The 13,012-nt window shown below is 46.2% G+C and overlaps 1 protein-coding gene across 5 annotated transcripts in view; it reads left to right on the top strand.

Moving 5' to 3' along the window:
- Window positions 1-13,012, top strand: part of LOC112055985 (ankyrin repeat and BTB/POZ domain-containing protein 2) — a 78,760-nt gene that overhangs the window by 64,264 nt on the left and 1,484 nt on the right. For 4 of the 5 annotated variants that reach the window (XM_052882308.1, XM_052882307.1, XM_052882306.1 and 1 more), the window contains 19 exons: window positions 669-810; window positions 1,634-1,757; window positions 2,094-2,225; window positions 2,585-2,711; window positions 3,205-3,350; window positions 3,988-4,175; window positions 4,355-4,483; window positions 4,814-4,995; window positions 6,082-6,302; window positions 6,609-6,834; window positions 7,179-7,326; window positions 7,766-7,914; window positions 8,355-8,482; window positions 8,972-9,189; window positions 9,548-9,675; window positions 10,336-10,422; window positions 10,801-10,958; window positions 11,293-11,449; window positions 12,486-12,668. In XM_052882308.1, coding sequence (XP_052738268.1) covers window positions 669-810; window positions 1,634-1,757; window positions 2,094-2,225; window positions 2,585-2,711; window positions 3,205-3,350; window positions 3,988-4,175; window positions 4,355-4,483; window positions 4,814-4,995; window positions 6,082-6,302; window positions 6,609-6,834; window positions 7,179-7,326; window positions 7,766-7,914; window positions 8,355-8,482; window positions 8,972-9,189; window positions 9,548-9,675; window positions 10,336-10,422; window positions 10,801-10,958; window positions 11,293-11,449; window positions 12,486-12,668 — 2,973 coding nt within the window. The remainder of the gene's footprint in view (window positions 1-668; window positions 811-1,633; window positions 1,758-2,093; window positions 2,226-2,584; window positions 2,712-3,204; window positions 3,351-3,987; window positions 4,176-4,354; window positions 4,484-4,813; window positions 4,996-6,081; window positions 6,303-6,608; window positions 6,835-7,178; window positions 7,327-7,765; window positions 7,915-8,354; window positions 8,483-8,971; window positions 9,190-9,547; window positions 9,676-10,335; window positions 10,423-10,800; window positions 10,959-11,292; window positions 11,450-12,485; window positions 12,669-13,012) is intronic. The other variant, XM_052882305.1, reaches the window with a different exon arrangement.

The raw sequence follows: 13,012 nt of genomic DNA, 5'->3' as shown, positions 1-13,012 counted from the left end.
GTCCTGCACAAACTCTTCGCCGACGAAGTCGAGGACATATTTTAGCCACTGTTACGAACGCGTCAGACTGATACTCTCAAGTCACATATCCCATCAGCCTCTAACGCTTCTCAGAACAAATGCGAATCAAATCAAATCTCACAAAATTTTTGACGACCTCCGTGGCGCAGTGGTATGCGCGGTGGATTTACAAGACGGAGGTCCTGGGTTCGATCCCCGGCTGGGCAGATTGAGATTTTCTTAATTTGTCCAGGTCTGGGGGAAAGGGGTGTGGTTTTTACAACACAAGTTAGTCCGCTTCCATCTTAGACTGCATCATCACTTACCATCAGGTGAGATTGTAGTCAAAGGCTAACTTGTAAAGAATAAAAAAAAAAATGCCTTTAAAGAGTCCTTCTAACCCTTGTTACATTCGGGATCGACTCAAGCAGAGCTTCTGAGCTAGCTCAAATCCATGGTCGTAAGTAGTCTACTACAGTCTAAGTAAAATAGCCTTCGACAAACAAAGCCATTTGCATTTTTATTACTTAATCACCTGTGAACTAATAGTTATAGTTGTATTATTCTAGAACACTCTGCAGAAAACTTTGAACACAAAACAAATGTACTCATTTGTTTTGTGTTCAAAGTTTTACGAACATTTATTCCTTGCAACGCGTCACGCTCAGTTACAGTCCCCGTGGCCGGGCGGAGGCGGGCTGGAGGACATCCGCTCTGCCATCAAGCAGCTCACGCTGCGCTCCAGAGACAGCAGCAGCACGGCCACCAGCGGCGCGTCCAGCGCTGGCGGCGGCAGCAACGGAGCACCAGGTATGACTATCTACTCTACTCTTCACCATTGAATATTCTCTTTAATCAATGTCCAGATAGGTATCCCTCCTCCTAGATATATCTACTTTGTGTGGAGATTAGACACCCCAGTGCTCTAATGCGGGTTGGCAGGTTTAGAGATGTTTGATTCTGCAACGATCACAATCGGAAGTTAATGATAATGCCTAGCAAGGACGATTCAACTCTCGGAGATACGGGGCTGTCGTCGTTATCAACTCATATTCGGCACACTGCAGAGCTCGAGTCTCCTCTCAGAATGAGAGGGGTTAGGCCAATAGACTAACACGCTGGCCCTATGCGGATTGGCAGACTTCACACACGCGAATTAAGAACATTCTCTGATATGCAGGTTTCCTCACGATGTTTTTTCTTCACTGTTCGAGACACGTAATATTAATTTCTTAAAATGCACACAACTGAAAGGTTTGAAGTGCATGCTCCAGACCGGATTCGACCCCACACCCTCCGGAATCGGAGGCAGAGGTCATATTTACTGGGGTGTCACGGCAGAGATACGGGGCTGAACACCACCAAATTCCTATATCAGAACATGCTAGAAACACGTCCTAAGAATGCTGCTTGGTGGCAGAAATAAGCAGAAGGGAACATTTTATTACGGATATCTTCCAGGAATGTGTTTCTTGCATGCCCTGCAAAGTGTTGCTCTGTTTATAGGCGATGGTTGCCCATAAAGTGGGAAATCTGATTGGTCAATTAATTAACTGTAAACGTGACGATAGTACTTCCCTGCACGAGCACTATCACAAAGAGCAGAACTACTACTGTAACTTCTGTATTGCAGAGAGCGGCAGCGCGGCGGACGCCCGGCGCCGGCGCGCGCCGCTGGTGCGGCAGCCGTCGCTGGACACCGTGTGCACCAACGTGACCAGCGCCGACGAGTTCGTGTGGGTCGACTCGCACAACAGGTAAACGCATCGATTATTATAATTGCACTAAAGATCCGTTTTATGTTTTAATGTAGGACGCTTCTATTTAAAGAACAGTTGTCGTAATTATCTGAATTGGATCCCAATACCGTTAAGTAAACTAGAACAATTTCATTGTTTTTTTAAAATTATTCGTATTTAGATTTATGCTTATTTTCCCTGCTTATATCGAGGCGTTTAACAGCACAGTGTACAAAAACAATTCTCAGAGTAACTAGGTTTTTCACCTGCCCAGAATGCTATGTTAGAACTTTAAAGTATAAGACTTATTATTGGAAACGAAATAAAGTAACTTTTGATTCCGCTATTCATCAGGCTGGTGGAGCTCCGCTACGTGCCGTGGACGGCGGGCGACATCACGCGCGCGCTGCAGACGGGCCGCTGCCGGGAGCTGGCGGCGCGCACGGCGCCCGACGCCCCGCCCAGGCTCGCCCACCTGCTGCAGAGGTCTGTGCCACGGCTCCTCTGCGTTGTGAATCATCTGTGAATGTGGCAATGTGCCTGCGCAGACTAGAGATGGTTGGCAAAGGATTTCAAAATTATCAACATTTCCTTATTATATCGAAATAAGGTATATATTTCAATGCTCCATGGTCGACTTCGAGCGTCGTGATCGTGAGGCAGTTTCCTTTTTGTCAGAATGCGCTAGCGGAATAAAGGAGTCCCTATCGAATCCCTACCTCAGGCTACATCAGGTTGAATTCATACTTTGAAGAGTTTGAAATGATATCACAAAAGCTTAAAGTCATTAAGGTTTCCATTACAATCTTAATTTGATTTTTTATATCTTACATTTGAAATCCCAGGGCATTGGTTCGAATAGCGCGCGAAGCTCAGCGTCTATCGCAGAACTTCGGCTTCTGCTCCAAACACGAGGTGGCCGGCGCGCTGCGGATCGTACTCAGCACGCCGCTGGCTGACTCATGCATCAAGGTAAATGGACAAGCTATAGCAATTAAATTAATCGTCGGATTATTTAATTGCCAGAATAGAAATAGTGTAAGGGGAAGGGAACAAGTCTGTCTCCCCAACTGCCAACTTCACGAGAAAACTCTACGCAGATCAACCCCATCATGCCTATCAAACCATGCCTAGCGTGGTCAGTAGCGGGCAAACCTTTTGTAGAAGGCAGAACGCCTTGTAAATTCAACGTCGATGAATTTACAAGATTACTTAAGATTAAGAGATTAGATACTCGGATTTGGTTCTTGGACACTGAACAAGTTTCTTGAATATTTATTTTCTAAAGTCTTGCGGATTTTGTGGACTGACCATCATTTATTAAAATATATTCTTTCCACGATTCTAAAATCCTCGTCCTACTTGTGTCTGAAATTAACTGTCTAATGTCTTGATTCGATGTTTTACTTTCCGAATTTGCCGAAGGTGTTTATAGGTTATATTAAAATATAATTTGGTTTCCCAGGGTTGTCAGCGAGCGGCCACGATGTACGCGACGTCGGGTAGCGCTGCGCGGCGCCTGGGCTCGGCCGCACGCGCGCGCACCAGCCTGGCGCCCGGCCGCTTCCAGCGGTGGATGCTCGACGTGCGCGTCGCGTCTTTTGTGCACGAGTGAGTACACGTATCTACGACTTTGTCTAATCACTAGCTTTATATTAACCCTGATTATACTCCTTGTCACCGAACCGTAGTGTAGAAGCGAAGCTGTGTACCTATAAGTGTTTTCCCCACCATCACCTACCAACGTAGATATCTTCAAAGAGCGAACCTCGAACACATTTCTGTAAGCGCGATCTGTTGGTTGCATCTTCGCTTACAATAAAAGTGTGACTGCTATCAAGAGCTGACCTATATGTACTATCCGTGCAGATAAAGAATGGGATTAGTAATGTGGGCTAAATTCATTGCTCAAGCTCATTTTTTTTGTTAGATTACCGTTGAACTTGTGATAGGAGAAGATACGATTATAGTCTGCCTAACCTTTGATTATCTTCGAAGATCTTTTTGCTCGGATTTAATTTTTGGAACGAAGTTCCTTATTTTGCTTCGATATTAGATAAGCAACATTAAGCAAAGAGTTTGGTAAAATTCTTAATAAGTTAAAGTACCTACCTAGAAATAATAATTTGGTGCTTTTATACACTAACTACAGAATACAGAAACAGCAAACCAAATAAAATAGAAAGACATTAAGATAAATCTGCCTCACCATAATCACACACATAATAACTGTCGATATTCCTTACAGGTACGCAGCAATCTACCTCTGCGCTGGCATGGAGACGCTGTTGGAAGAGATAGCTCTGATAGCTGCAGGCAGTGCTGCCACAGCACCCATCACACCGGCCACCATCGACCATGCGGTGGCTAACTGTGCCGACCTGTGGGGCTTGCTACAGCCGTATAGCCATTTAAATGCTGGGAGGGTTGCCTCGGGTCCGTATTCCAGCTAATGATACTTGATAAACTTTAGGCTAGAAAAATATTGCTGATTGAATGACTGAATTTTTTAATGAAAATGTCAGCTATCAATTTCCGAGTATAGTTGGAAACAGAAGCTGTCCTAAAACTAAGGTAGCATTGTTTACAAATGATATCGTATATTACGTTTACAGGAGCCCTGTCGCTCTCGAGATGGGAGTCCATGAGCTCGCTGGGCTCGGGCTCGTCGACGGGCGCGCCGCGGCCCGAGAACAGGGCGCTGGGGCTGAGCCACGACTCCGGCATCACGACCAATGGTTCGGGTAAGGAAAAACATACATATTGTTAGTATTCAATAGTTTCTGTTGTCTAACTACTAATTGGAAAAAAATGTAACCTAAAACTACTTTTACTTTTTAAATATTAGCTTTTTACCATTATTGATATTCGTCTTGCTAAGTGATATGAAAATTGCTTCCAAAGCTACGCAATACGGTTGGTGTGGTATTTTGTAGCACTGGAAGCAAAGACGCGTTGTCCGCACTACTAATAGATTGGCCTTGTGGTCTTATCGTGTTTGTAGTCAATTCCCATCAGCTCTACAATGGAGATGAAGTTAACTAACTACTAAACTATCGAGTTTGTTTGCTCAGGAGGGTCCGGCACGTCGGCGGGGTCCAACAACAGCGGCGGCTCGGGCGCGTCGGTGCTGCTGACGACGTGCGCGGGCTCGGCCGCCGAGCTGCGCGCCGTGCTGCGCCAGGTGCACCCGCGCCACCCGCCGCTGTCGCCCGCCGCCGAGCGCGCGCTCTACTACTTCATGCGCTGCTCGCAGGTGTGTAGCTATTCGTCCAAAATTCTTCAGTGCCTGAAGACAAAAGTCTTCGAACAGTGCTTGTTGCCAGTGATGACCTGTTCCGTGACTTGGTCGCTAACTATAAGCCTCATAAGAAGGCTCAGAGTCACACAGCGGGCGATGGAACGAGTTATGTTAGGAGTATCTCTGCGCGATCGAATCAGAAATGAGAAGATCCGCTGAAGAACTAAAGTCACCGACATAGCTCAACGAGTTGCGAGGCTGAAGTGGCAATGGGCGGGGCACATAGTTCGAAGAGCCGGTGGACGTTGGGGTCGACCCCTCTCTTGTAGGGACTTCCAAACTCGTGATGTTTGGAAGTCCCTACAAAAGGCCTATGTCCTGCAGTGGACATGGACGTCCACTGATGATATGATAATGATGATGATCCACTCTATATGGGATTCCATGTGGTCATTGACGTAAATCTTCTTGACTTGGGGAGTAAACTACGCGTTACGAAGAGTGTAATCGTAATGACATACGTTTTAAAAGTGTAACAGTGCTAAACTACGATACAATACAAGTAGGGCCTAGCTCCCTAGCCTATCGACCCATAGGCCAAGGTACTCACCACGAACAGGGGCTTTAAAAAGCTACCTGGGGTAACCATTCCTGGTGACAACCGGGTAAGACGCAGGGGAACCTAATCCTCTGCGTCTTACCCGGGCAAGGAGGCCAAGAAAGCTCGACACTCTCGGAAAGAGTTAATTCCATTGCATGCCGTTAAAAGATTTTGTTTAGATTTTAGTTACTAGAAGCTTAAAGTAGATACAGCAAGTCCGACACGAGAGACGCTATTATCTGCTTCAAATTTTTAAGGTTTTCTTTCATAATTATATATTATCTCATAATTTTCATAAATATATTATATTTTACTTCTGGCTGAAATTATATTTTTGAAAGAAATTTTGCTTCAATCATGTGAAAAACGAGTGTGCTATAGAGACACGTATCTCAAACCATCAAACCGAAAACAAACTATTTTACCTGTGATTTTGTTGGTTTGGTTTTTAATAAGTACTACGAGTAATTAAATTTGTATTTGTTGATTCGCTTGAGCAGCTGGAGCACACGATGAGCGGCGCGAGCGGCACGGGCTGCGGCGCGGCGGGGCTGTGGGGCGAGCGCGGCGCGGGCGCGCTGCCGCCGCTGGGCGAGTGGGTGCGCGTGGCGCGCGCGCACGCGGCGCTGCGGCCGCCCCCCGCCGTGCCCGACGCCGACGACGTGCTGCAGGCTGCGCGCCTGCTGCTGCCGCACGCCGACTGCCCGCCGCGCCCCGTCACGTGAGTACTGAGTGTGGCGCGACTCACAGCGATGCGAGCGTGCTGTCGCAACTGGGCAAGTACGTTTGCGCGGCGCGCACGTGACCGTTACTGCGCCCGCCCAGTTTACAGAATATAGCGGGTGAGGCTTAACCTCAAATTAATGGGCATTGGGCACAGGGAAGCACTTTGTAAAACGACTTCATTGTAAATGCCCCGCCAAGTCTTGCTCTGATCATTTGGCCAAATATTACCATCTGGTCATTTGGTCAAATATCACCTAGAATAAAATTAATAGGTGTGAATGACGTTGACTTTGTTGTACAGGTTAGAAGAAGCCATAGAGCCAGCGTGGTCGCGCTGCCAGCGGACTGCTGACGAGCTGAGCCGCGCCGCGCTCGGCCTGGCGCAGCGAGCGCTGCTGAGCGGCAGGCCGGAGCTGGTGGGCGGCGTGCGCTCGCTGCTGCCGCCCGCCGGCATCGACGCGACAGACGCGTCGGGACTGACTGCGCTGATGAAGGCGGCGCTGGCGGGCGACGAGCAAGTCGTTGCGGTATGAACCTACTATAGTGTAGCCCAGTTTGAAGGCTCACGCTTATGTCTAACAGATAGAGAACAGTAATGCGGTCCAAGTTGGAGAGCGCTCCAGGTATGATCCTCTCTCCAGAGCTTACTCAATGCGTATTCACTCTTGCCTTGAAGGTGTTAGAATTGTAACTGTCAGAAAACACAAATGAAAAAGGGCGTTCTAAACTTTTGTTGAGTAAAATTAAATACAAAATATATACTTTAGTTACATTTTTAGTGCCAAAGGAACGTTATATTAAGCCTCAGCCACAGTCGTAGGCCCAAGGTCAAATTCGCAAGGTTTAGTAACATGTGTCGGTTTGCCTACAGATGCTAATAGAAGCCGGCGCAGACCCTAACATAGAGACGGCGGGCGCGGCGGCCCAGCACTGCGCGCTGCTGTCCCCGCGCGCGCCGCACCCGCCGCATGCGCCCGCCAGCCCGGCGCCCACGCCCTCGTACACGCCGCCCACTGCTGGTACATACACCCCGAAAGTCCCAACCCTCAGACTCCTAGAAATATAGATGCCCGACGAATGTTTTTACCGATGATGATAACTACAGACAAAGGCACTGCCAATCTATGACAATAACACATTTTTACGGGCAAATGCAAATAAAAAATGCTATTTGTAGTTCTAGCTCTCAGCTCCCTAAATTTTGTCGTAGCAGCATGAAGGCAAAGACCAAGTCGTACTGTGTTCTCACTCATGGATGTATATAGGAATAGGGTAATCTGTAATTTTTAGTAGTATAATGAACACATCTATAGTATGTAAATGACAAATATGATGTTGAGATAATAAGAAATGTGTTATTCATCATAATATGTTGTTTTTAAAACAATAACTTATTTTTGTTGACTTGAGTTGCTAAAGTGTTAGCTTTAACGTTTTCTGTGTATGTCGTCACCGCAGGTTGGACGGCGCTGGTGTACGCGTGCAGCGGCGCGGGCGCGGCCGGTGCGGGCGCGGTGGAGGTGGTGCGGCGCCTGCTGGCGGCCGGCGCGCGCGTCGACGGCGCGCCGGCGCGGGGAGACGACGTCTGCACTCTCACTCCTTTACAAGTATGGGATTTCTTGTGATCATCATCATCATCTTATTGGACGTCCGCTGAAGGACATAGACCTTCTGTAGGCCCAAACATCACGATCCTGAGCCGCCTGCGTCCAGCGAATCCCTGCGACTCGCTTGATGTCGTCAGTCCACCTGGCGGGAGGTCGACCAACACTGCGCTTTCTAGTGCGGGGTCGCCGTTCCAGAACTTGGGACCCCAACGTCCATCGGCTCGTTTATGCGCCCCGCCCATTGCCATTTCAGCTTCTCGAGTCATTGAGCTATGTCGGTGATTTTGGTTCTTCTGTAAATCTCCTCATTTCTGATTCGATCACGCAGGGATTGTGATATTTTAGTGATATTTGAGATTAACTCATAATTTGTGCAACTTTTGCAGTTACAGTTATAATTGTGTTTGGCCTATAAGTGTGAGCATTTGTTGCATTCCCAGGTGGCGTGCGGCGTCGGCAACCTGGAGCTGGTGCAGCTGCTGCTGTCGCACGGCGCGGACCCGTTCCTGTCCACGCAGCTCAACGACGCGCTGTGCTACTCCGCCGCGGCGCAGTACGGCTGCTACAGGTCAGACTCTTCTTCTTCCTGGCTACATGGGGTCCGCTTTCCAGCATAATCTTGAGCACCTGACTTCTTAAGTTTGCTCACTCTCAAGCCAGCGTTTTTTGGGGCGACCTCGGGGTTAATCTCCAGGGATTGCGACGTTCAGACATCTGTTAACCACGTAGCTCTGCGAACTTCGTGCAACGTGACCATTGCATCTGAGATAGGCTTCCTGCAGCTTATCTCCGATGTCACAGACACTGAGCACACTGCGGATTCGTCCATCGAAGGCTCTAGCTGATACTCGTAACTTCATTGCTTGCTACACTCCAACTAAAATTTGTTAAATTTCAGTCTTCTGCAACTACCCGTGCGAGTGTTGGGAAGAATGAACAGACTTTCTCGACGATATTTCCACCATAGGCTGCGTCACCACTTACCTACCAATAGACATGATTGCATCCAAATGCTGTTCATTACAAAATGATTTCTAAAAGATTCGTTTTCCAACAGTGCGGTGGCAGTGTGCTGCACGCACGGGCGGCGCGCGTGCCTGCGCGCGGCGGTGCGCGGCGGCGCTCGCGGCGCGGGCGTGGGCGCGGTGCTGTCGCTGGAGGAGGTGCTGGCGGAGGGCGCGCCGCCGGCGTCGGGCCGCCCGCCGCCCTTCACCAAACAGCAGCAGCGAGCGCTACAGGACGCCATGTACTACGCTGCTGAAACTGACCATTTAGGTACCGAACACTTCTTGCAAAACAAAGTCAGTTGTCAGTGCCAAGTTACACATCGATTTGGGGATCACATTTGTTATCGATAGGGTATTTTTTTGTTTTCGTTAGAGTTTGTAGAAAATCATGTGCAACTTGGCTACAAGCCCTGGTGTCATCCATCGGGAGTCCTCAACCTGTCATGAAAATACTACTACATCGTTGTTGCTACCATTTCAGTTCTTCTTTAAAACCATTGTTTAAGAATGTAAGGCTACTAAGTCCATAAACCCGAGTTGGAGTAGTGTGGTATGCTATAGCTATCTCGTCTATGTACTTGCGCTAACATTAAAGAAATTTGCCTTCTAATAAAAGTTTTTCGTAGATATAACCCTGGAACTTCGCGCGCTGGGCGTTCCCTGGTCTCTGCATGCGTGGACGCTGTCGCTGGCAGCCGCCGCCGAAGCTTCTCTCGACCACGTCATAGATCAACTGTTACAAGACTTCTTGCAGGTATTAATGGTTCTTTTCAGTATCTTCATTATTACAAGTATTAGCAGATGGACGTATTGGAGGTAGACCTTCTGTAGGGACTTATAAAAACCACACTCTTTAGCCGCCTGTAATTTCAGATTAACGAAATTTGATACCCTAAACAGTCTTACCCTTTGAGCCCCGGTCCCCCATCCATAACATATACTAAGTACAAAGAGTTAATAAAAAAATACTCGTGGGGAATTATTTAAACTGAGCTCATTTATTTTTCTCTGATGTCTGGTGCCCACTAGACGGGATGCTTTAATAACTTACAGACTAATCCACAACTGGACATCGGTCCACCTAGTTACCAATACAGTGATTTCCAGAGTGGGACCCGCTTTCTAGCCCCAAAGTTACGTGACGTCAAACAAGTTACAAACGTCCATTGGTTTTTCAAACTAGTGTCTCGATCAGATTTGCGACTCGTTAAAAAGAGTGTCACTTTGATTCTTCGGATCACCTAATTTCTAAATTGATGATGATGAGATACTCTGAGTATAAGCCGTTGAGTGAATGTAGCTTACTGCCTCCTCATAGTTTAGGTAGACCAAGTCTTGGACGTGAAGTTGGAAGACAAGTTTATGTCTAGACATTGACATGTTATCATTATAATTTGCCAATGTGTGTGTCCAGGTGTGTCCGTCGGACGACAGTCACTACAGCAAGCAATTTATCTACGAGTGCCTCCCTCTGCTTTTCAATATTTTACGCTACAGCAAGGTAAGTTATTTTGTCAGTTCATAATGACCTTAGCTTATTTATTTTCTACTCCTAATGCCTAGTGGTTTCTCTCGCGAAGATCACATTCCTGAGGGAAGATCTTATAAATAAAAATAGAGGTCTAGTTCAAAAGTTCTACCCTAATGTTATTAATAGAAGAGAGACGAATACCTTAGCATTCCATGGATTCACTGTGCCAGCGAGCAGAGCCGGGACATGTGACCACAGCTGTAAAGTGGAGGAGCTCGTTTGAAATTAGTTAACACTGTTCTCTCTGCTCATGTTGTTTTCCCTGTCCAACCGACGAGTGCAAAATAGCAGAATAGCCCCACTGTTGCCTTTCATGTACCTAATGTAAAGTGATTCTCTCACAATCAGAAGGAGGGCACAGTGTTGCTGCTGGCGGACATCCTGTGCGCATGCTACGGCTGGGAGCCCGTGCCCGCCGTGCTGCAGCCGCCGCCCGCCGCGCCCGCGCCCGCGCGCGTCGACCCCTCCTACGTCAACAACCCGTCCCTGGCTGACGTCACCTTCAGGTATGACGTCATCATGCTGTGCGCGTGATACGGCTGATGATTAAGATTGTTATCATCATAATTCTTATTGATTAAGAATTATGAAGAACGGGGGTGTAACACTCCAATTTTCCCTTCTTCATACAGAATAGGTACATAATGTAAAAGCCCGCAGTGCATCGGAAAGCACGTTATACTGTCGGTTCCATTATCATTAACATCCAGAGAAGCCCTTCAGTGGGCCGTTGAAATAGGCCGATTCCTATTGATGATGTCTAGTTCTGATTGTAATTACAAACATTAGAATGCTAGAAATTACTTTATACTGCAACCAGGGTTAAATTCCTGTTATCAGAGTGGAAGGTCGCCTGTTCTACGGACACAAGATCGTGCTGGTGTCGGAGTCGGCCCGGCTGCGCGCCATGCTGGCCCCGCCGCGCGCCGCGCCCGATGCGCCCGCCTCCGCGCCGCCGCTCGTGCAAATCAACGACATACGATACCACATATTTGAGGTTAGTACCTTACTGCCGCCGTATAATGTATAGGTATTTCAATAATACGGGTTATTTATAAAATTTTATTCAAATCACATTCAAACTCTTAGATTTGGAGGTACTTCCCAAAAATATAATAATAAAAAGTAAAAAAAACCATTTCTATATTTTCCCTAAAATCAGCGGGCGCCTAAAAGCTGGCAGCACAGAAGCACGGAACCTCAACCACATAAATAACGTGTGTTCATTGTACGCTTAGATTATAGATGAATTAGACGTGGAGTTGTATCGCATCCAAATTCACCAATAAAATTGTTTTTATTAAAACAAAATCTTTAAATATTTGATATAACTATGGCTACCTTAATTATATAAACAAAAATACTTGCCAATGCACATTACTCTTTAAATCATTTTTTATTAAACTAGAACTTGTTGCCGTTTTTAATGTCATGCTAAAGCAACACAAACCGGCATTTTAGGGAGGTCTTTACACGACGAAAACGATAACAACAATGAAATATCGATTATATAGTAGGTAACAGTTTTTTTTATAAACGTGTTAGATCGCGATCATATACTTTTAATAGAGAGGTAACATCTAGCGAGGCAGGTCCTAAGCTAATTGCTCTGAGGCTTAGATCAATGATTATAATATGGAAATCTAGATAGATGACGGTGCGGGTGGCAGGTGTCAGTTCGACGTAACCAGAGATTGAGAAAGCTAAAATCGACTACTTGGTGTAAATACAGAGTAATTATTAACCGGTCCAAGTATTATATATTGATTAAAAGCGAGACATAAATGTTAAAAATTACACCTTTTTGAACGATTTTTTAACCAACTTCAAGTTTGTGTTGATGTTATCTTATATCTTCAAGTCCACGCTAATAACTGTGCAGTTCGGCGTGTTCTAATGTCAGAGCGGACTCGAAGTTTGGCCTAAACTATATCCATAATAATTTTGGGATTTCTCCTGAGATAATAATTAATCTATGCACCAAAATGAAAGTCACTACCCAATTACTAAGTTAATGTATTATGTAATTTCAGCAAGTTATGAAGTACCTCTATTCTGGGGGCTGTTCGGGGTTGGATATCCCGGAAACCGATGTCCTGGAGGTGCTCGCTGCAGCGTCATTCTTCCAGCTGCTGCCTTTGCAGAGGCACTGTGAAGCGCGCGCCGCCAAATCTGTCGACCTGCATAACCTGGTATCAGTCTACATTCATGCCAAGGTATACAGTGAACAGTTTTTTTGGTCAAACATTCAGAGCTCATAGACACCTACTAGTTTCAAAGATTTGGATATTTTTATTTCGTTAGAGTCGTTTTGAGTTATAATTTCTTTTAAATTAATTAGCGAGGCTTTTAAACTGCGTGCTGCCATCTACAGGTTTACTCATAATGTAGCTTTCCATTGGTGAAATATTTTTAAAATCAGTCCAGTAGTTTCGGGGCTTATTCGTAACAAACAAATAGACAATTTTATCTCAATCATTTTTATAATAATAGTTTAAACTTATCATTTGCGTTGGAGATGCCACAGTGCGTTTTTTTCTTTCAGTAATTGAACAACCGT

Source organism: Bicyclus anynana, chromosome 6 (genome assembly GCF_947172395.1).
Source record: "Bicyclus anynana chromosome 6, ilBicAnyn1.1, whole genome shotgun sequence".
NCBI lineage: Eukaryota > Metazoa > Arthropoda > Insecta > Lepidoptera > Nymphalidae > Bicyclus > Bicyclus anynana.
Note: the sequence above shows the minus strand (reverse complement) of the source record. Positions and strands in the feature narration are given on the sequence as shown.